The sequence below is a fragment of the Mobula birostris genome, chromosome 7 (assembly GCF_030028105.1).
Source record: "Mobula birostris isolate sMobBir1 chromosome 7, sMobBir1.hap1, whole genome shotgun sequence".
Lineage (NCBI taxonomy): Eukaryota > Metazoa > Chordata > Chondrichthyes > Myliobatiformes > Myliobatidae > Mobula > Mobula birostris.
This window is the reverse complement of record NC_092376.1, coordinates 138,782,447-138,803,008: the sequence shown is the minus strand read 5'-3', so window position 1 is coordinate 138,803,008 and position 20,562 is coordinate 138,782,447. Positions and strand designations below refer to the sequence as shown.

The 20,562-nt window shown below is 41.6% G+C and overlaps 1 protein-coding gene across 2 annotated transcripts in view; it reads left to right on the top strand.

The window, feature by feature from the left end:
• LOC140200830 (protein phosphatase 3 catalytic subunit alpha-like) overlaps positions 1-20,562 on the top strand; it is a 422,916-nt gene that overhangs the window by 152,056 nt on the left and 250,298 nt on the right. The window contains exon 2 of one of the 2 annotated variants that reach the window (XM_072264455.1): positions 17,685-17,765. The exons of the other annotated variant lie outside the window; for it this stretch is intronic. Coding sequence (XP_072120556.1) covers positions 17,685-17,765 — 81 coding nt within the window. The remainder of the gene's footprint in view (positions 1-17,684; positions 17,766-20,562) is intronic. 2 annotated transcript variants of the gene reach the window in all.

The window sequence follows — 20,562 nt, the reverse complement described above, 5'->3', positions numbered from 1 at the left end:
TTCTTACAGGCAGCGCAGGAATCGAACCCAGGCCACTTGTACTGTAAAGCGCTGTGCTAACCACTACACTGATTGTATGGCGATTGTCTATTCAGTGGTGATCCCCATTTATTAGATACTTTTATTCATTTGAGTGATGGTGACGTAATTGGCACAATCATAATTTATCATTTATTCAGAGAACATGTTGAGAGGCAATAAAGTATAAAAGTACCATCTACCTGTGAGAAGATGGTTGTGGTTGCAGAGCTTAGGAACAGAAATGCATTTAAAATTAAGGACTGGGTGTGGTTTGGAAGGGAGATTGCAAACAAAGGGGACGTTTGCTACCCTTGTCCTTATTGATGGAGGAGGTTCCAGGTATTCATTTCCATCAATGCTGCCAAACTTGCTGAATTCCTCCAGCACTTCGTGTGTGTTGCTTTGGATTTCAATGTTGAAATTTCAAAGGTTCGTTTATTATCAAAGTATATACAGTATACAATTCTGAGATTCTCCTTCTCCGGATAGCTATAAAACAAAGAAACGCCATGGAAGTCAGTTCAGAGAGGAACAGCAAATCCACCAACAAGATCATCAAACCGCCCCTCCCCCTGCACAACAAGCAATCAGAAAGAATGGCGAAAACGTGGGATATAGAAACTATAAAACTGGAAGAAAGTCCATAGTCTATAGTCCAAAAACCATACATCGAAACTGCAGTAACATTCACCGGCATTATCGAAAGAGGGAGACTTTGGGCCCAGCGAAAGGCCACACAAGCTTTCCCTTTGGCGGCAGAGTGATCCCACCAGTGATCAAAAGGTTATCAGCAATTGCCCCCTGCATTCGCCCAAATGTTTCAATCTCCCTTAACGCTTCAATAAGGCAAACAATGGAAACTTTTAATCAGTGAAATGGAGTAAACATCGGCTTATCCCCCGTCTTGTAATTTCTTTTCCTCGAGGTTGATGCTTGTTGCTTCCCAGAATCTTCTCGGAGTCCGCAAAGTGCTAGATTGCTCAGTCGATCTCCGAACTGGAAATCACGGAAGGTGTCAACCGAAGGAGCATTGTACGCAGGCGCCATCTTGACTGATTTCTAGCTTCTGCAGAATTTCTCGTATTTATGTATTTCTTGCAGTTATGTTTTTATAGAGTGATGAAGGAGAAAGCTGAGAGATAGAAACAGACACAGGATATTTGATCAAGAGCATTTCATAAGAGCAGATTTGTGAAGTGACACATTTTGGCAGAAAGAGGAAAGGCAGTGGAGGTTAGATGACATACTTCTAAATGGCAAACAAGGACAGAAAACCCGTATAAACCTATGTAGGTGGCAGAAGATTTTGAGAGACTGGTTTGTAAAGCATGTTGGATTATGGATTATGGATTATACAAGGTGAGGCATAAAATGCAAAAATTAGGAGCTTTTGTTGAACCTTTATGAAATGCTAGTTAGCTACAATTAGAACATTGTGTCCAGTTCTAGTCATCATGTTTCATGAACGACATTTCTAGACAGGGTCCAGAAGAGATAAACGAAATTTGCTTTGGGCCTGAGTTATTTCAACCACAGTGGGACTGAAGAAGTTGTGGGTGTTGTACTTAAGGAAAATAACTTCAAGAGAACAGTTAATAGATGGTTTAAATTGGGTAACTCGAGAGAAAATGTATGTTCTGCAGATGATTTGAGGCCTAGAATAAAAGAGCTGTATAAGGCAAACGGAGGGATGTGAGGAAAAGTTTCCTGATGTAGAAAGAGGTTTTAGTGTGGAACTCACTTGGAAAGGTAGCCCAAGTAGTCAATCGGAGCTTTCGAAGGAGAGTTGCACAGGTGCGAAGAAAGAATAAAGTTTTTGGCCATGGAGATGGAGCAGGGAAATGGGCTCGCTAGATGAATCAGAATCGGCCGTATACTCTCTCTCTCTCCCTCTCTCTCTGTGCCGCACAACTCTGTGGTTTCCGTAATATGGTGATAGGTGTTTGATGTAGTGTAATTTATTAGATATGGAGGCTTGCAATGTATCCAAGACTTGTAACTATATTATGTATAAACAAAGCAAGCAAATTTAAATAGGGCAACACACATAAAAGTTGCTGGTGAACGCAGCAGGCCCCCTCCCCCTCCAACTTTCAAATCCCTTACTCACTCTTCCTTCAGTTAGTCCTGACGAAGGGTCTTGGCCTGAAACGTCGACTGCACCTCTTCCTAGGGATGCTGCCTGGTCTGCTGCGTTCACCAGCAACTTTTATGTGTGTTGCTTGAATTTCCAGCATCTGCAGTATTCCTGTTGTTTGCAAATTTAAATAGGGATTTGGTGTTACTCCATAAAGTGGAGAATTGAAAAAAATAGAAAAGGATATGAAGAGAGAGTTAATTGAAAAAAAGCATGAAATGGAACAATAATCAGTACAGCTAGATTTTACACATTCTAATTTTCTTTTCAAAAGTATTGTTGTGTAACATATGTGGTAACAAATATTAGAAGTTTCTAATTGAAATAATAATCATTAAATATATGAGGGAGTATTTATTATATTGATGTAACTCTTTTCAGAGTATTTACTGACAGTGCTGTGTCAGTAAATGAGCTGGATGGAGATGGAACCGATCGACTTCCTCGTAAGAAACAGTCCATTGAATTGTCAAGTCAATTTACTCAGAAAACAGTCTATTTAAAATAGAGGTTCCTAGCCTAGGTTCCACAAGCCACTTGCTCAATGGCATTTGTCCATGGTATGAAAAAGATTGGGAACCCTTGGTTTAAAGAGATGTAAAATAGAAACCACAACGACTTGTCCCAATAAAAAATAGGGTTATCTCAGCTAAAGGCTGCAGTGAGTGAAGGATAGATGCAACTGATCTCTGCTACTGTTGGCCAGGGTTGACCATAGACGCTGTGTCATAGTTGTCTAGGTATGCAAGCAAGCCCGGGTAGTACAGTATGGAGAGCAAGCTGTTGCCCATGTCGCAAGCTCTCCCCCTCCATGCATCTGATGAACTCAAATGGACTGCAGAGACCGATACTGTTTGGCACCAGCAGAGTCGCAGGACTTGCCAATCAGAGTGGAACTCAACATAAGACTGCCTTAGGGACTCCAGCTCTGGATTTTTCCCTCAGGGTTTACTCCCAAAGCCTTCCCCATGAGTGGGTATAGTCACAAGATGGGAGGTTTGAGATCAGAGTTTTCCTTTTTCTAGTTGAGCTACCAACTATGGTTCCATCTGGCTGAAGCAACTGGTTTTAAGGTGCCAGTAATCCGATTTTGCCCCTTCTCCTGTTAGTAGAAATGGCTTCACCAGGCTTAGTAGCTAAACCACATGTGGAGGCCAGGAGCTAGACTTGGTTGTCAGAGGCTATTTAAGGTGCATGCCACTGGGAGCATTTAATAGACAGTGGGAGCTTGTCCTCATTAACCCCCCTTCACTCCGGTTTAACAACCTGAACATGTGTTTAAGAAAGTCTCATTCATGTGTAGTAGTGTGATCACCTAGCTTCAGTGACAAGGAAATTAACACTTTTTTCCACTCTGGCTAGCCGCAGTATAGGCACTATGTAATTTTTTTTATTCAATAGTTCTTTTGCCCTCCAGTTAATAACTTAAACATATTCAAATGTATTAAGTTTATAAACACACAAACAAGCAGCACATAATTGTTTGATTCAGTGTGTGTGTGTGTCTCAAAATAAGAATGGAGACATGGTGAATAACATCATCCTGAGCCAGACTTTTGTCTATAGAAAATTCCAACAGGACACACAAAGTCAGAAAGGATCATTCCTCCCATCGTTTCTTTATTCACATCAATGATGACACTTGAAAATTACAAATTTTAAAAGAAAAGGCATTAGCAGTTGTGACCCGCAGAAGACAAAGGTTGGTAACAGATGGAGCATGTTCTGCCTGAGGTCAGTGACCAGTGGTGTTCGCATGGATCTGTTCTGGGACCCCTGTGAATTTTATAAATGACTTGGATGAGGAAGTGGAATGGTGGGTTAATAAGTTTGCAGGTTGAAAGCTGATGGTGTTGTGGGTAGTGTAAAAGGCCTGCTGAGCTCCCCCAGAATTTTGTGTGTTGTTTTGGATTTTCTAGCATCTGCAGCTTTTCTCATGCTTGGGGTATTGTGTTCATTTCTGTTCACCTCAGTACAGGAAGGATGTGGAAGCTTTAGAGAGGGTGTAGAGGAGATTTACCAGGATGCTGCTTGGATTAGAGAACATGTTTTATGAGGAAAGGTTATATAGTACACTATCATTTCTAGAAGTGACTTCATACATTAATTTCATTTGAAATGAAATAACTGGGTTATGTATGGAAATAGGGCATCTATTTTTCACATACAGGAAGTCCACATGCAATGATGCTCATGCCATTGGGAAATATCTAGCCCAAGAGGACTCCTTCTGTCTCAAATAATGCCATGAAGTAAAATTTTAAAATACAGTCTTCTGATTCAGAAGTGAGACTGACATCGTTGAGCCATATTAGCAAGCACTCAGTCTTCCATGAGTGCATCATTTTCAGTATTTTTATTGTGTAATACAAAAAGCAGCTTCCTGGTTATTGCTGCTGTGCTCCACTAAGTGAAATGTGCCCCAGTACCATGTAACTCCAGGGAGTTATCTCAAAAATTAAATGCATATTAAATCAGCAGTGTGATCTACCTTGCTGGATGGAATAGCATTCTGCATTTTGTTTGTGCTGCTTGTATTCAGGGTGTGAAAGGGTCTTTCTTGTGTGGACCTAAGCAGTATTCAAAGACATGCTAGCACATCCCAAAAATAATTTTACATTGAAGTTGCATTCATTGTGCAAGTATGTGCTTGTCTTCTTAAAGAAAAATTGACATTTTCAGTGTGGGGTAAAAGAAAATTTACATACAATTTGCTGTATGGAATAGTTAATTTTATTAGTGTTCGAGTTAGGATAATGTATTCTGATCGTACCATTTGTCATGGCTTTTCCCCTGAGTTCTTTGCACGTGTGCATCCACTTCACTAGTTCCAGCCTATGTATGCCGTGCTTAAAAAAGCACAAGGTAATACTACGACTTAGCGTCTGGAACCACAAGATGGATAAGCAGAGCCCTGCTGGATGTTCAGCCTATCTGTAACATTTTAATGGTGTCATAGGACGATGGTGTCTTAATTTACCTTTGAGCTTACAGGTATCTTAGGAGATCTCTGCATTGCCAGGTGAGGACTGTCTGTTACAAGCTCAGCTGCAACTGGAAAATATAAGCTTGTGTTTTTTGCCACGGGATATCAACAGCAGCAAGAAAAGAATCCTACCTCTATATAATCAAAAGTCAGTTTTTAACTGTACAATGAGCTGTTCCTGAAGATGCCATCTGCACAAAACTCTCTTTCTCAGTCTGTTACACCAAACAGCTCTGTGGCACTTTCACATTGAGTACAATTTAGAATTCTAATGAAGCAGCCATAGCAAAGGTAGGTCACATATTTTAGAAGCACTGTGTCATGACCTTCAACACAAGTGGAGAAATTCCTCCTTTAACAAATAGAGGAATTCCTGTGCTTCCAATTGAGCACTTCTACAGTATGCAAACTATGTGATATCAATTCCAGCAGTTGACTCCATTCCTCCAATACCATCTACACCATGAAAAGACTCCTTTCCACATTGACGGAATCCACAGACTATTTAATCTTACCTTGGAGACCTGGGTTGTCAGATTACTAACAAAGAAGACTGCAAAATACAGAGGCAAAACCTCTGAAGTACCAAATGTAGCGGTGTTACCCGAAACTTATACAAATGTGAGTTTGGCAAGCATTTCATTTTTGTTTTATCTGTGGACAGCAGGAATTACGGAATTTGCAGGCATCAAACTTCCAGCTAATCCAGAAACTAGAAATTAGAGGCTATAAATGATTTTTGAGCCTACTCAGGTTAATTTTTCTGAATAGGGTGATTCTCTGGGTGATTAAAGAGTTTCTACGCCATCCTGATCAGCGCAACTTATCAGATGATGTCGAGGAGATGTTTTCTTCCGTACTTAGATAACTGCAGCATAGACATGTTTTAAGCAATTTGATGTGAGTATTCCATTTCGGATTAAGACAAGAAATTTACCAGGAAGAACTTGGCTCTTTCCAAGGATCATTATATTATTATGCCCTCCCCCTCCATCTCAAGCATCAGAACAAGAAAACATGATTGTGACAATACAATATAGGAATAAATAGGCAAATAAACAAAATGTAATATATTTGGGGTGTAGTTTCCTTTAGCATTATCAGGACACACTATCTACTACTGATGCAGCAAGACCCAAATATATCTTAGCAAAATAAAATTCGATTAAACAAGAATATTCATCCAAACAATAAATACTAACATTAAATTTAGACTGTTACCAGCACAATTGACTGTTTAATAATTGAGGGAACTTTAGTCTGAATTGTAGTTTGACTTTGATTACAAGTGAGGAATTAAAATGGATGGCACGTCAGGAATCCAGCTCCAGTCCTTCCACTTCCACGTTTTACTACAGCACACAACACTGTCTGGAACGATGGATTGGTTCACTGAATTTCACTTGCTGATTAGTCCCTTGGAGTAATATTTCAAATGTGTTCCAATTTAATGTCACAAGTAGTGCCCTGGATATCCTGAAGCTGACTATTGAAACCAAATTAAGAATATAACATTAACTGAAGGAGCAAAATCAAACTCTTGAAAGTCTGACATAAACATTGAAAAGCATTAATTGTTCAATGGTTGGTACAGCAGTGACTGTTTCAGCTGTGCATCTGCTGTTCCAAAAGTCAAGCTTAGGTTTAAGGCACTACCGCTAATATTTAGTGCACAAAGGAAAATATAGTAACTGGAACTGTATCTGGGTCTGAGCCTGTGAGTTCTATGCATGAAGAGTGAAGGTTATTAGTCTGGGGCTTGGTGATGATCTTGGTTAGGGTCTAGGGTTGTGTGACCATAGATCCAAATCTGGAGCACTTAGATGAATATCAGAGCGTGGAGGAGGGTGCAGGTGCCTTGTGACCACAGTTAGCAGTAGATTACCAACACATGATTGGAGATCAGAGTCTGGATCTCATGACTGAATTGATGCATCCATGATATCCGATGAGATGTAGAAGTAAAATTTGAGTTACAAAAATCAATGAGAATCTGCTTGGATTGGGGTTGCAGTGTTGTATCTTGCACCAGGAGGTTTCCTTTACATGTTGTCACTGCAAAGGGAGTAAACATTATTAAATAAGCATGTCCTTAGAAATTGGATCCTTTAGTAACACACATAAAAGTGGCTGGTGAATGCAGCAGGCCAGGCAGGATCTCTAGGAAGAGGTACATTCGACGTTTCGGGCCGAGACTCTTCGTCAGGACTAACTGAAAGAAGAGCTAGTGTGGTAAACCATATATATGTGGTAACTGGGTTAACTGTCTGGACACGCCCCTCTGCTGACTGCCCCTGTGGCTCCTCCCACAGAATCCTGAATAAAGGTGATTCCGCCTTGCCCCTCCCCCTCAGTCCAGGGGCAGACATTCATCATGGAGGTCGTATTGTACAGCGAATAAAAGCCTTTCAGTATTTTACGCAATTTCAGTCTTTTGGAGTTATTGAAGGTGCTTCAGCTAGTAAGAGATTTGAAAGTGGGAGTACTAGCTCTTCTTTCAGTTAGTCCTGACAAAGGGTCTCGACCTGAAACATCGACTGTACCTCTTCCTAGAGATGCTGCCTGGCCTGCTGCGTTCACCAGCAACCTTGATGTGCGTTGCTTGAAATTCCAGCACCTGCAGATTTCCTCGTGTTTGGATCCTTTAGTGTTGTTTTGGAATACCACGTGATTAAGTTTCAAATTTACTTGGAGGATCTTATGTTAACAATCATCTTTGGCTGAGATCATGCTATTGGAAGGGTGGACTGAGTACTTATTTTTATTTTTTATTTATTGAGAGACAGTGTGGAATAAGCCATTCCGTGAAGTGTTGTGCTAACCACTATGCTACCATGCTGCACAGCATTCCACGCTTGCAAACTGTTTGGGTTATGAAACAGGATGATCTATGTTTTGTGGACATGAAGTTCCTTTCAGCAATCAAACGATGAGACACACTCCAGAAAGAAATGACAATCACCACTTCCTGCCAGGCACTGGTGCTGCCAGGTCTTTTGTTTCTCCTGGCATACAGAACTTACTCCTGACATTTATCTCATTGGCCAGGACTTCTATGTGCTCTTGAGTGAATCTGAGAGCAGTGTCCCTCTCTAGTCCACATCAGGAATAAGATCTGAAAAAGGAATATTTAATAAGGAATGAGACAAGAGATACTTAATGCAAGCCTGGTTACAATAGTCACTGTGAACATAAATAACAAAGTCACATAGTACCTTTGTGAGTAATATGTGACCAGTGGATGTGTAGTTGAGTGAACTGCCACTATGTTGAAGCCTGAACTGTCCTGACTGATTCTTAGAGACCCAATGGTGGGCACTTACCAATTTGATTTAAATTGTCATGATGCATTATACTCTGTGTAGGAATGAGGACCAGATCCTTAACATGAACATTTTACATTATATGTCAATGATTTGGAGGTTTTGGAGCAAGAAAGCTGCGAGTGAACAGCTAAGGATTTCCGAAGCAAAGGCAGTTTTACTACTCGGGGTAAAAGAGAGGCAAGACTGCGCAGGCACATAACGTCAGCCAGTAGAGCGGGAAAAGTTTAAAAAGAAGACCACCATATCCATTGGGCCGTGGAGTGAGAGGCAGTAGAGTGATAGGGCTTTGGCTCAACGGGCTTAGGCGGTAATGAGGTGAGGTAGGTCTACCTGTGTTAATTGTGAAAAGGGAGTATGTGTGTGAGGCTGATTTTCTGTGCTCGGTGTCAGATGTGGGAATTACTGGAGTTTCCCAGACTCCTGGGTGGCCACATCTGCACCCGGTGTGTCACTAAAAGGGGAAGAGTCAGGTACCAGAGAGTACCCCTGTGGCTGTACCCCTTGACAATAAGTACTCCCTTTTGAGTGCTGTTGGGGGGATGGGGAACAGCCTACCTGAGGGAAGCAATAGTAGCTGTGCCTCTGGCACAGAGTCCGGCCCCGTGGCTCAGAAGGTTAGGGAAATGAAGAGGAAGGCAGTAGTGATAGGGGACTCTATAGTTAGGAGGTCAGACAGGCGATTCTGTGGATGCAGGAAAGAAACTCAGATGGTAGTTTGCCTCCCAGGTGCCAGGGTCCGGGATGTTTCAGAATGTGTCCACGATATCCTGCAGTGGGAGGGAGAACATCTAGAGGTCATGGTACATATTGGTACCAACAACGTAGATAGGAAAAGGGAAGAGGTCTAGAAAACAGACTACAGGGAGTTAGGAAGGAAGTTGAGAAGCAAGACCGCAAAGGTAGTAATCTCAGGATTACTGCCCGTGGCACGTGACAGTGAGTATAGGAATAGAATGAGGTGGAGGATAAATGCGTGGCTGAGGGATTGGAGCAGGGGGCAGGGATTCAGATTTCTGGATCATTGGGACCTCTTTTGGGGCAGGTGTGACCTGTACAAAAAGGATGGGTTGCACTTGAATCCCAGGGGAACCAATATCCTGGCGGGAAGGTTTGCTAAGGCTACTGGGGAGAGTTTAAACTAGAGTTGTTGGGGGGTGGGAACCAAACTGAAGAGACTGGGGAAGAGGCGGTTGGCTCACAAATAGAGAAAGCTTGGAGACAGTGTGTGAGGGAGGATAGGCTGGTGATAGAGAAGGGACGCGCTCAGACGGATGGTTTGAGATGTGTCTATTCTAAGGCTAGAAGTATTGTGAACAAAGCGGATGAGCTTAGAGCGTGGATCAGTACTTGGAAATATAATGTGGTGGCCAGTACAGAGACTTGGATGGCTCAGGGACAGGAATAGTTACTTCAAGTGCCGGGTTTTAGATGTTTCAGAAAGGACAGGGAGGGAGGCAAAAGAGGTGGGGGCATGGCACTGTTGATTAGAGATAGTGCACGGCTACAGAAGAGTTGGATGTCATGGAGTGATTGTCTATGGAGTCTCTGTGAGTGGAGGTTATGAACACGAAGGGGTCAATAACTTTACTGGGTGTTTTTTATAGGCCACCCAGCAGTAACAGGGATATCGAGGAGCAGATAAGGAAACAGATCCTGGAAAGGTGTAATAATAACAGAGTTGTCGTGATGGGAGATTTTAATTTGCCAAATAGCGATTGGCATCTCCCTAGGTCAAGGGTTTTTAGATGGGGTGGAGTTTGTTAGGTGTGTCCAGGAAGGTTTCTTGACACAATATGTAGATAAGCCTACAAGGGGAGAGACTGTACTTGATTTGGTATTGGGAAATGAGCCTAGTCAGGTGTCAGATCTCTCAGTGGGAGAGCATTTTGGAGATAGTGATCATAATTCTATCTCCTTTACAATAGCATTGGAGAGAGATAGGAACAGACAAGTTAGAAAAGCATTTCATTGGAGTAAGGGGAATTATGAGGCTATCAGGCAGGAAACTGGAAGATTAAAGTGGGAACAGATGTTCTCAGAGAAATGTGGCAAGTGTTCAGGGGATATTTGTGTGGAGTTCTGCATAGGTACATTCCAATGAGACAGGGAAGTTATGGTAGGGTACAGGAACCGTGGTGTACAAAGGCTGTAATAAATCTAGTCAAGAAGAAAAGAAAAGCTTACAAAAGCTTCAGAGAGCTAGGTAATGTTAGAGATCTGGAAGATTACAAGGCTAACAGGAAGGAGATTTAAAAGGAAATTAGGAGAGTCGGAAAGGGCCATGAGAAGGCCTTGGCGGGCAGGATTAAGGTAAAACCCCAAGGCATTCTACACGTATGTGAAGAGTAAGAGGATAAGACGTGAAAGAATAGGACCTATCAAGCGTAACAGTGGGAAAGTGTGTATGGAACCGGAGGAAATAGCAAAGGTACTTAATGAATATTTTACTTCAGTATTCACTATGGAAAAGGATCTTGGTGATTGTAGTGCTGACTTGCAGCAGACTGAAAAGCTTGAGCATGTAGATATTAAGAAAGAGGATGTGCTGGAGCTTTTGGAAAGCATCAAGTTGGATAAGTCGCTGGGACTGGACGAAATGTACCCCAGGATACTCTGGGAGGCGAGCGAGGAGAATTCAGAGCCTCTGGTGATGATCCTTGCATCATCAATGGGGATGGGAGAGGTTCCGGAGGATTGGAATGTTGCAGATGTTATTCCTTTATTCAGGAAAGGGAGTAGAGATAGCCCAGGAAATTATAGACCAGTGATTCTTACTTCAGTGGTTGGTAAGTTGATGGAGAAGATCCTGACAGGCAGGATTTATGAACACTTGGAGAGGTATAATATGATGTGGAATGCATGGCTTTGTCAAGGGCAGGTTGTGCCTGACGAGCCTGATTGAATTTTTTGAGGATGTGACTAAACACATTGATGAAGGAAGAGCAGTAGATGTAGTGTATATGTATTTCAGCAAGGCATTTGGTAAGGTACCCCATGCAAGGCTGATTGAGAAAATAAGGAGGGGTTGTAGATGGGTCATATCCTGCATGGAGGTCAGTGACCAGTGGTGTGCCTCAGGGATCTGTTCTGGGACCCTTACTCTTTGTGATTTTTATAAATGACCTGGATGAGGAAGTGGAGGGATGGGTTAGTAAGTTTGCTGATGACACAAAGGTTGGAAGTGTTGTGGATAGTGTGGAGGGCTGTCAGAGGTTACAACGGGACATTGATAGGATGCAAAACTGGGCTGAGAAGTGGCAGATGGAGTTCAACCCAGATAAGTGTGAGGTGGTTCATTTTGGTAGGTCAAATATGATGGCATAGTATAGTATTAATGGTAAGACTCTTGGCAGTGTGGAGGATCAGAGGAATCTTGGGTCTGAGTCCATGGGACACTCAAAACTGCTGCGCAGGTTGACTCTGTGGTTAAGAAGGCATACGGTGCATTGGCCTTCATCAATCGTGGGATTGAGTTTAAGAGCCAAGAGGTAATGTTACAGCTGTATAGGACCCTGGTCAGACCCCACTTGGAGTACTGTGCTCAATTCTGGTCGCCTCACTACAGGAAGGATGTGGAAACCATAGAAAGGGTTCAGAGGAGATTTACAAGGATGTTGCCTGGATTGGGGAGCATGCCTTATGAAAACAGGTTTGAGGAACTCGGCCTTTTCCCCTTGGAGCGACGGAGAATGAGAGGTGACCTGATAGAGGTGTATAAGATGATGAGAGACATTGATAGTGTGGATAGTCAGAGGCTTTTCCCCAGGGCTGAAATAGTTGCCACAAGAGGACACAGGTTTAAGGTGCTGGAGAGCAGGTACAGAGGAGATGTCAGGGGTAAGTTTTTTATGCAGAGTGGTGAGTGCGTGGAATGGGCTGCCAGCAACGGTGGTGGAGGTGGATACGATAGGGTCTTTTAAGAGACTTTAGGATAGGTACATGGAGATTAGAAAAATAGAGGGTTAAGGGTAAGCCGAGTAATTTCTAAGGTAGGGACATGTTTGGCTCAATTTAGTGGGCCGAAGGGCCTGTATTGTGCTGTAGGTTTTCTATGTTTCTATGAATAAGACTGAGAGCTCAGGTTGCTTGCAGACAAATGTGTGACTCAGTGATTCTCCCTGTGCGCACGATAGGTCGGATAGCTGTGAAGTACGGGATTCATGATTAGTTGGTTTAAACTGGCAGAAGGTTGCCAGATCTGACCCAGATTCTTAACTATTGTCTTTGCTACCTACATCTGCTCTTTCTTGCTCGTGATTATAAATCAGCAGGTGCAAAACAAATTAGCTGCTTAGCAGTCCCATAGATGGGCAAGATTTTATTATGTCCTGTAATGGTGTAGCTGCAGAAAGGCTTAGCTTTCCTGAAGAATTGGAATTTGTGACCTCTACTATCCTGTGGGCAGATACTCTTGGAAGTAATATGTATCGATTCATAAGGCGAGGTAAGAATGTTGAAAATTGTTAAAATGAGGATTAGCATATATTTCACTTGCTGTTGAAATCAAGTTAACAGATATGTGAACAGCTGATACTATTTGTAACTCCCTCCAGCTGGGAGCCCCACATCTCCTGAACTGAGAATAACAGGAATTCTGCAACTGCTGTTGCCTCATGCACTTGTTCTGCACATAAACTGGAAGTGCATGGAGAATCACTGATGGTTTGTTTTCTCCCCTGGTGTTCTTTCTACGGAAAAATGTTTGAGTGATTGTAATGCTTTGTTCACCCAGTGGATGGATTGTATGTGGTATCAATGACCACCGGGGAGAGAAGAAATTGCTTAGGTTATAGGTGAGTGGTGATGATGGAATCAGGACAAGACCATCAGAATGGTACAAGAAAGAAGATGCATTTCTCTTAACATGCTTCACTGTTCAATAAGATGTTGGCTGATGTGAGCTTTGGTTCAAGATTTTCTTGCTTCCCCGTTTCCAAATTTGTACTGTATTAGATACTGTGATGTATATATTGGGCTAACTGTGACTGAACATCCTCAAGAGAGCCATCAGCATTACTCCCAGGTAAAATCCTGCATTTATAATGAGCTTATGAAAGATGATTCACCATGGAACTTTACATTAATAATTGCTAAAATACATCTTGTATTGGAATCATAGATTGCTGTGTGATAGATGTTGAGCAGGGCTGACCCAAGGGAAAAGCAAATTTTCAGAATGTTGAAACTGCTTTTCACTGAGAAATGTCAGTATTATTACGAGAAGGGAGACATTTCCCTGGCCTGTTATTCAGCAAATATGGAGAGTAAATTAGTTTCAGAAAGGTCAGAGCACACTGTTGTAAGATAGACTCACATAAACAGCCAAGCACTTTGTGCTGTGGTTGATTTTTTTAAAATGCTGAACATAATGTAGTTGCATTGATGGTTTTTGGTCAAAAATTCTAAGCTGTAACAAAATAGGAAATTTAGCCTGGAATGAAGAGAACATTCAGCTGAATTGGTACATGTTAAAACACAACATGTTGGCATTCTGGCATATCTGCCCACTCCTTATGCAGACGAGCCAGAATATGGGCTCCCTGACCAGTCAATGGAAGCACACAAAGGAAGGCCCTTGAGGAAAAACACATTTATTGCACTGCATCTGGGTCAAGAAAAGTCACAATGCTTCCCTACCAGTTTATTCTTATTTCAGATTTCATTGTGATTCATTGGTGTGTGGGAAATTTGATAGCTGATCCATTCTGACATTTTTTACTTATCCCTAATGATAGTGAGGTGACCAGGGTGCTAAACCATTTCAGAGTCACCCATTAATCAGCTATAAGGCCAGACCAGGTAAAGACGGTGGATATCTTCCCGTGGGGCAAAAGAGAATCTGATGGGTATTGAAGACAATCCAGTAGCTTTGAGGCCGTCATCGTTAATGATTAAAACAAACTGCTGTAGGAACTCTGCAGCAGAATAATTTTTTATCCCATTGGCTCTCCTTGGGACTACGGCAGGATTAGAACTTGGCCTGTTATTTAATCACTAAGCTATCATATTCCATGACTTAACGTAAGAGAAGCCCTTACCTTATGAATTTAATTCTTACTACACTCCAGCTCATCTTCTATCTTTTTCTGATAACCCTGAGTAACAAGCTGAGTGCATGTGCATTCCAAGTTATTGTTTGACCAGATGATTGAAAGAAACAGTGTTAAATAATGGGGTAAACTTTATTGGGCTGAATAATTCTGGCCATGGCAACAGTCCTGAATGGAATTGCCATCATTAGCAACTCAAGCTGAAGCAAAACTTGGACTTGCACACAACTGCCATGAGTCTACGACTATCTCTTTTAGGAAGATGAATCTTAAACTCATCTTGCCTTTAGGCTCCTGATGGAAGCTAGTGGAACTGTCTATTCTTTATGGGATTTCTCAATATAACACTGGGAAATTATTATTCACGTCCTTTCTTTATTTATTTTTTAATTGTTTAGTTCAGTTTTAATAGATTTTGAATGACTCTGAGTGTCAGACACATCTAAAAGCTATTAAAATGTCTTAATAGCTTTCATAACCAATGGAGCTTTGCTGCCTGTGAAAGGCTTTGAAAGAAATTTGAAAAACATGACATCATAGCATGTTACCTGCAGGCTTGTCAGTGTCAGTACCTCATCACTGTGTGGAAGAATATGAAATGTCAGCAAGGTAGTCTCTCCATATCTGACCCCAGTGAGTACGTGTACTTGTGTGAGGTGGTGTTCACAACTCTGGACAGTGAGCCTGGCCCAAGGCAATCCAGTACAATGATTATTTTAACAAACTTTCATCAACCATTCTTAAATTAAAAGTTGTTTCAAGATAAGCCAGCATTTATTACTTAACTCTGGCTCTTATGGAATGATGTAACCTCTCTTTAAACTGTGGCAATGCACAAGATTTCTACCCAGCAAGAATGGGACTGACTGCACATGTTCAAGTCTGGGTGGTGAGTGAGTTAGCCTGGAAATCGGGATTGATGGTATTCCATGAATCTGCTGCCATAGTCTTTTGGATAATAGATAGATAGATAGATAGATATACTTTATTAATCCCGAGGGAAATTGAGTTTCGTTTCAGCCGCACCGGCCAAGAATAGAGCATAAATATAGCAATACAAAAACCACAAACAATCAAACATCAAAATGCAAACTATGCCAGATGGAAAATAAGTCCAGGACCGGTCTATTGGCTCAGAGTGTCTGACCCTCCACGGGAGGAGCTGCACGCTCGATGGCCACAGGCAGGAACGACCTCCCGTGCCGCCCAGTGTTGTATTTCGGTGGAATGTGGCCGAAGTCCAACAGTAAAAAGTTCAATATCAGGTCTACAAGCACGTTCCTTGATCGTAATATGACCCGGATTGCACCATCTGTTGTTAGCCGGAACAGTAAGCACCCAACTCCTTTACGCTTACCGCTCTCAGTGCACTTTCAGTCAGCCAGAATGGTCTCTAATGGAACCTGATGTTTTGATAGGTGTTATAGGCAAGCATTGCATTCTATTGTGTAACTGGATTGCTTAAGTTTATGGTTAATGGTGACTGCCTGGAGGTTTCTTGTGAAATGCTGGAGAATAGCTGTTCAATATTGTGGAAATGATGAAGCTCTTCATTAATTAGTTAACCTTTTTGCCCCCTACTTATGTGGCAAGGATGTCACTTGCCACTTATCAGTCCCAGTCTGGATGCTATCCAAGTCTATTATGTACATGTTTAGGTTGCTGTGTTATCTCAGGAACTGTGAAGGGAGCAGAACATTGTAACATCAGCAAGTAACCCAGTTCTGACCTTATGTTCACTCCTATGAGTCAGCTTGGTCCCCTCCAGTTGACAATATCAGGAACTGTTAGCTATCCAGATATACAATTAACTTCAACATTTTAAAACATTGTACAGCTAACATCAGTCTTCACCATAATAATCTATTGAGAGAAAAAATAGCTCTCAACAGAGAACCACTATTCCATATCAAAACAGTACTGCTGCCTGTATTGGCCTCGATTTTAACTCAGCCATCTGGCAGAGATCAGGCAGGCGGCAGTTAAAATTAGTTCTCTTTCCACCTTGTTGTGGCCTGCTGCAATGCCAGATTGCAGGAAACAAGGCCAGTTCTCAAAGTTGAGGAGATCCTCTTTAAGTATCTTGATCATGGGGGTGGTGCACTCTTGTTTCAAACTCTAATTGTCAAAGGCTGCAGTGATTCCAGGGCAAACCCACTCGAAACAGGGAAGAAAGTCAGAAATGGCCAATGTAGAAGGAATCATTTAAAATGAAGTTTCACATGGGTTCTGAGAATTAGGAGTATTCCAACGAAAAAAATCTCAATAGACATATTGGAAGACTGTTCAAGCATCTGAAGCATTGACATTCCTAAGGTTCGTCAATATCCTATCTGCAATTCTGAAGAAACATGTAGCCTTTCAAATGGCTTTAGTTTTGGATATACTTTCTTCTTGCTAGACAACTCATCAATTCATTTAACTATTTATGGTAGATAATGAGGAAAAAGAAGGAAATCAAAATGGTCAGTGGCAAAGCATTTGTGAGAGCATTCGATCTGATGTGCTTCTAAATAGCTAAGGCAAGACTGGAGCATATGATTTTTCTTCATTTAAGTATCTGTTATTAAAACTGTACTGACCATTAACTACCATAATGGTCAATAATGACTAGTTATAAGGAGTGTGTCAAATCTGGGATCAGATAATAGGAACAGATTGGGAGATAGCTAAAAGAAGAGAAACCAAAGGATGGAAAAGAGTTTCTTTTAAAGTTGCAGCCAGTTGGAAGTGGTGTTGCACTGGGATGTGCACTGCAAACACCATGATTTACTGTGAATATGATGGATTTGGAGTCTGAAGCTGGAGGTTTGGTTGTGAATATTGTGGATAGTACCAAGCTGTGAGATGTTGATAACTTGTGGAGGGTTGGATTAGGATCCAAACAACCTGAGCAGAAGCAATAAGAAACCCACTTGTTTCATTTGAAGTGAGAAAGTACAGTACATGAAGCAAAGGAGTAAAGGGATATGGGAATACAGAGATATAACTGGTTCATAACACCAACACAAGGCCATAAGGAGGGAAAATAAACCCCTACATGATCTTCTCTACTTTTAGTGCAGGTAGGTTGGGGATGGGTGATCAACCTGCTCTACAGAGATGGGTTGGTCAATGAAATAGTTTAATGAGGCTGCGTGCCTAAGATTTTATCTCTGTTGCAGATGTAACGCTGGCCGGCCGGGTTTCCCGGGCCTCGGGAAACCCGAAAGGTGAAGGAAGGCGAGAACTGCTGGATGGTAAAGGTAAGTGCTTTTCCAGCACTACTTGTTGGCCAAGGAAAGCAGGAGTGCTTCACCCCGGCCCATCAAGCTTACCTGCTTCAATCCCCACGATTGGATTCCCAACCCATCCTGCATGATCATCCCCTTCCATTGCTTGACTTAACCCACTGCCTGATTTGCCACACCTCCCACTAGTTTCTAACTGCCCATGTCAAATTTAGTAGGAGCATCCCACTCACTGAGTCTTCCCTTCTCCACTGCTTACTTCCTATTGTCCATTGTAATTGAGGCTTGCAATTTGAACTTTATAACTCTGAAGTAGACTGTGGAAAAGCCATTTCACTCGTGGAAGAGTCAGAATAAGGACAAAATATCCATTACCATCATTAAATAATCTAAGAGAAAATTATTTTCAAAAGAAATTATGAAAATGTTGAAACTGATATAATTTGAAATGTGTGAACCTGATGATTCTGAAATACTTAGGCTAAGCAGGAAAGAGGAATAGGATTGAAGTAAGGCAATTGTGACTATTGAAGGAGACTCAGCAGAATGTGAGTAGCAGCATAGAAGAATTGAGCCAAATATTGGTTTCTGTGTTGTAGGTTCTATCATTAAATGGTTTATTTTACCCATACTTCGTATACTGATTGCATTTTAATTGAAAAGATGACTGCAGAATTGGAAATTTGTATGACATAATATAGTTTTGGTAATTGTAATTTTAGTTTCCTTAGATATTAATTTAATGTTGATTGACAAAAGTTTTAATACTAGTGTTCTTGAGGGAAGTTTAAAGTGAATTGTTTTCCATTGTTGTTTGGAAGATAATTCTTCAATATGCAATAATTGTATTCAGTAACCAAGAAAAGTGATAGCAAAACAGGGTTTAATGCTACTTGGTAAAATTTCCTTCTCACTTTAATGTGGTATTGAAATATTATTGGAAAATATACTTTTGCAAGTGTTATAATTTGTGGAATTAAAGGGTAATTTAACGAATGTCAATGTTAGTAGTGGTAAAGAAAAGGTGTGAAGACACAAGCGACTGCAGATACTGGAATGTGAAGCAAAAAACAAACTCCTGATGCAGAGTTTCAACCTAAAATGTCAACTATCTCTCTGCCTCCCCAGATATTGCCTGACTTTTGAGTTCCTCCAGCGGTTTTCTTTTGTCTCAGAAAAATAAATGGGTGTGGTTGTGTGTGAAATATTTTACAGTGCACAGCAGGAGCCAGAATAAATGGAGTTGAGGCTGTGACTGAGTGATTAAGTATGCTTGAGTCTTAGTATCCTGTTTATATTTTAATGATAAATGCAGAAAATGGTACACAATGCCCAAAATACTTATGCGGGATGGTTGGCAGAGTGCAGCCATTAACATAGCCTCTGCCTCACAGTTCTGGTGGCCTGGCTTCAGTTTTGATCTCTACTGCTATCACCCATTTGTGTAAGGTTTGTATGTTCTCCCTGTGACCCCAGGTACATCAGTTTTCTCCCACGTCCCAAAGATGTTCAAGTGGCTAGGTTAAATAGCTATTCTAAATTGACCCTAGTGGGTAGATGAGTGGTAGAATCTTGGGGGGAAATTGATGGGAATGTGGGGGGAATAAATAGGTTTGGGTAGGATTCATGTAAAAATCGGTGATGATGCTCAATGCAGATTGGTTGGGCTGAATGTGCCTGATTCCATTCTGTATATCACAATGACACTTTGTCTTAACAGGCAAAGCATTATTTGTGAAAAGGAAAGCAGAGTTAGTCTTTTGGGTTGAAGGCCCTTTTCAAGAACCTTGCCTGCTGCCTGTCCTGTTCTATATTTCATGGAGTCATAGAAAAGTGCAGCACAGAAACAGGCCCTTCAGCCCATCTAGTCCATGTGAACTAGTTAAACTGCTTGCTTCCATGGACCATAAGCCTCCATACCTCTACCACCCATGTACTTATCCAAACTTCTCTCAAACATTGGCATCAAGCTCGCAAGCACCACCTGTGCTGAAGCTCGTTCCACACCCTCACAACCCTCTGAGTGAATAAGTTTCCCCTCATGTTCACCTTTCACCCTCAACCCATGGCCTCTAATTGTGGTCCTACTGAACCTCATTGGAAAAAAGCTTGCTTGTATTTACCCAGCTATACCCCTCGGAATTTTGTATACCTCCATCAAATCCCACTTCAGTCTTCTACGTTCCAAGGAATGAAGTCCTAACCTATTCAATCTTACCTTATAATGCAGAATCTCTAGTCCTGGCACCATCCTTGTAGATTTTCTCAGTACTCTTTCAACCTTATTTAAATCTTTCCTGTAGGACAGTGAAAAAATCTGCACACAATACTCCAAATTAGGCCTCATCAATGTTCAATAGAACTTCAACATAATATCCCATCTCCAGTACTCAGTACATTGATTTATGAAGGCCAATATGCCAAAAGCTTTCTTTACATCCTTATCTACCCATGATGACACGAACAATGAATTATCAACCTGTATTTCCCGATCCCTTTGTTCTGCCACTCTTCGGTGATCTTCTGCTTACTGTGTAAGACCAAAGTGCAACACCTTGCACTTGTCTACATTAAGTTCCATCTGGTCATTTTTCAGCCTAATTTTTCCAACTGGTCAAGATCCCGCTGCAAGCCATGATAGTCTTCCTCGCACTCCACTACACTTGCCATCTTGGTGTCACCTGCATACTTGCTGATTCAGTTTACACATTATCATCCAGATTATTGATATGGAAGTCAAGCAACAATGGATCCAGCATCGATCCCTGTGGCACTACACTCGTCGCAGGTCTCCAGTCAGAGATGTAGCCAT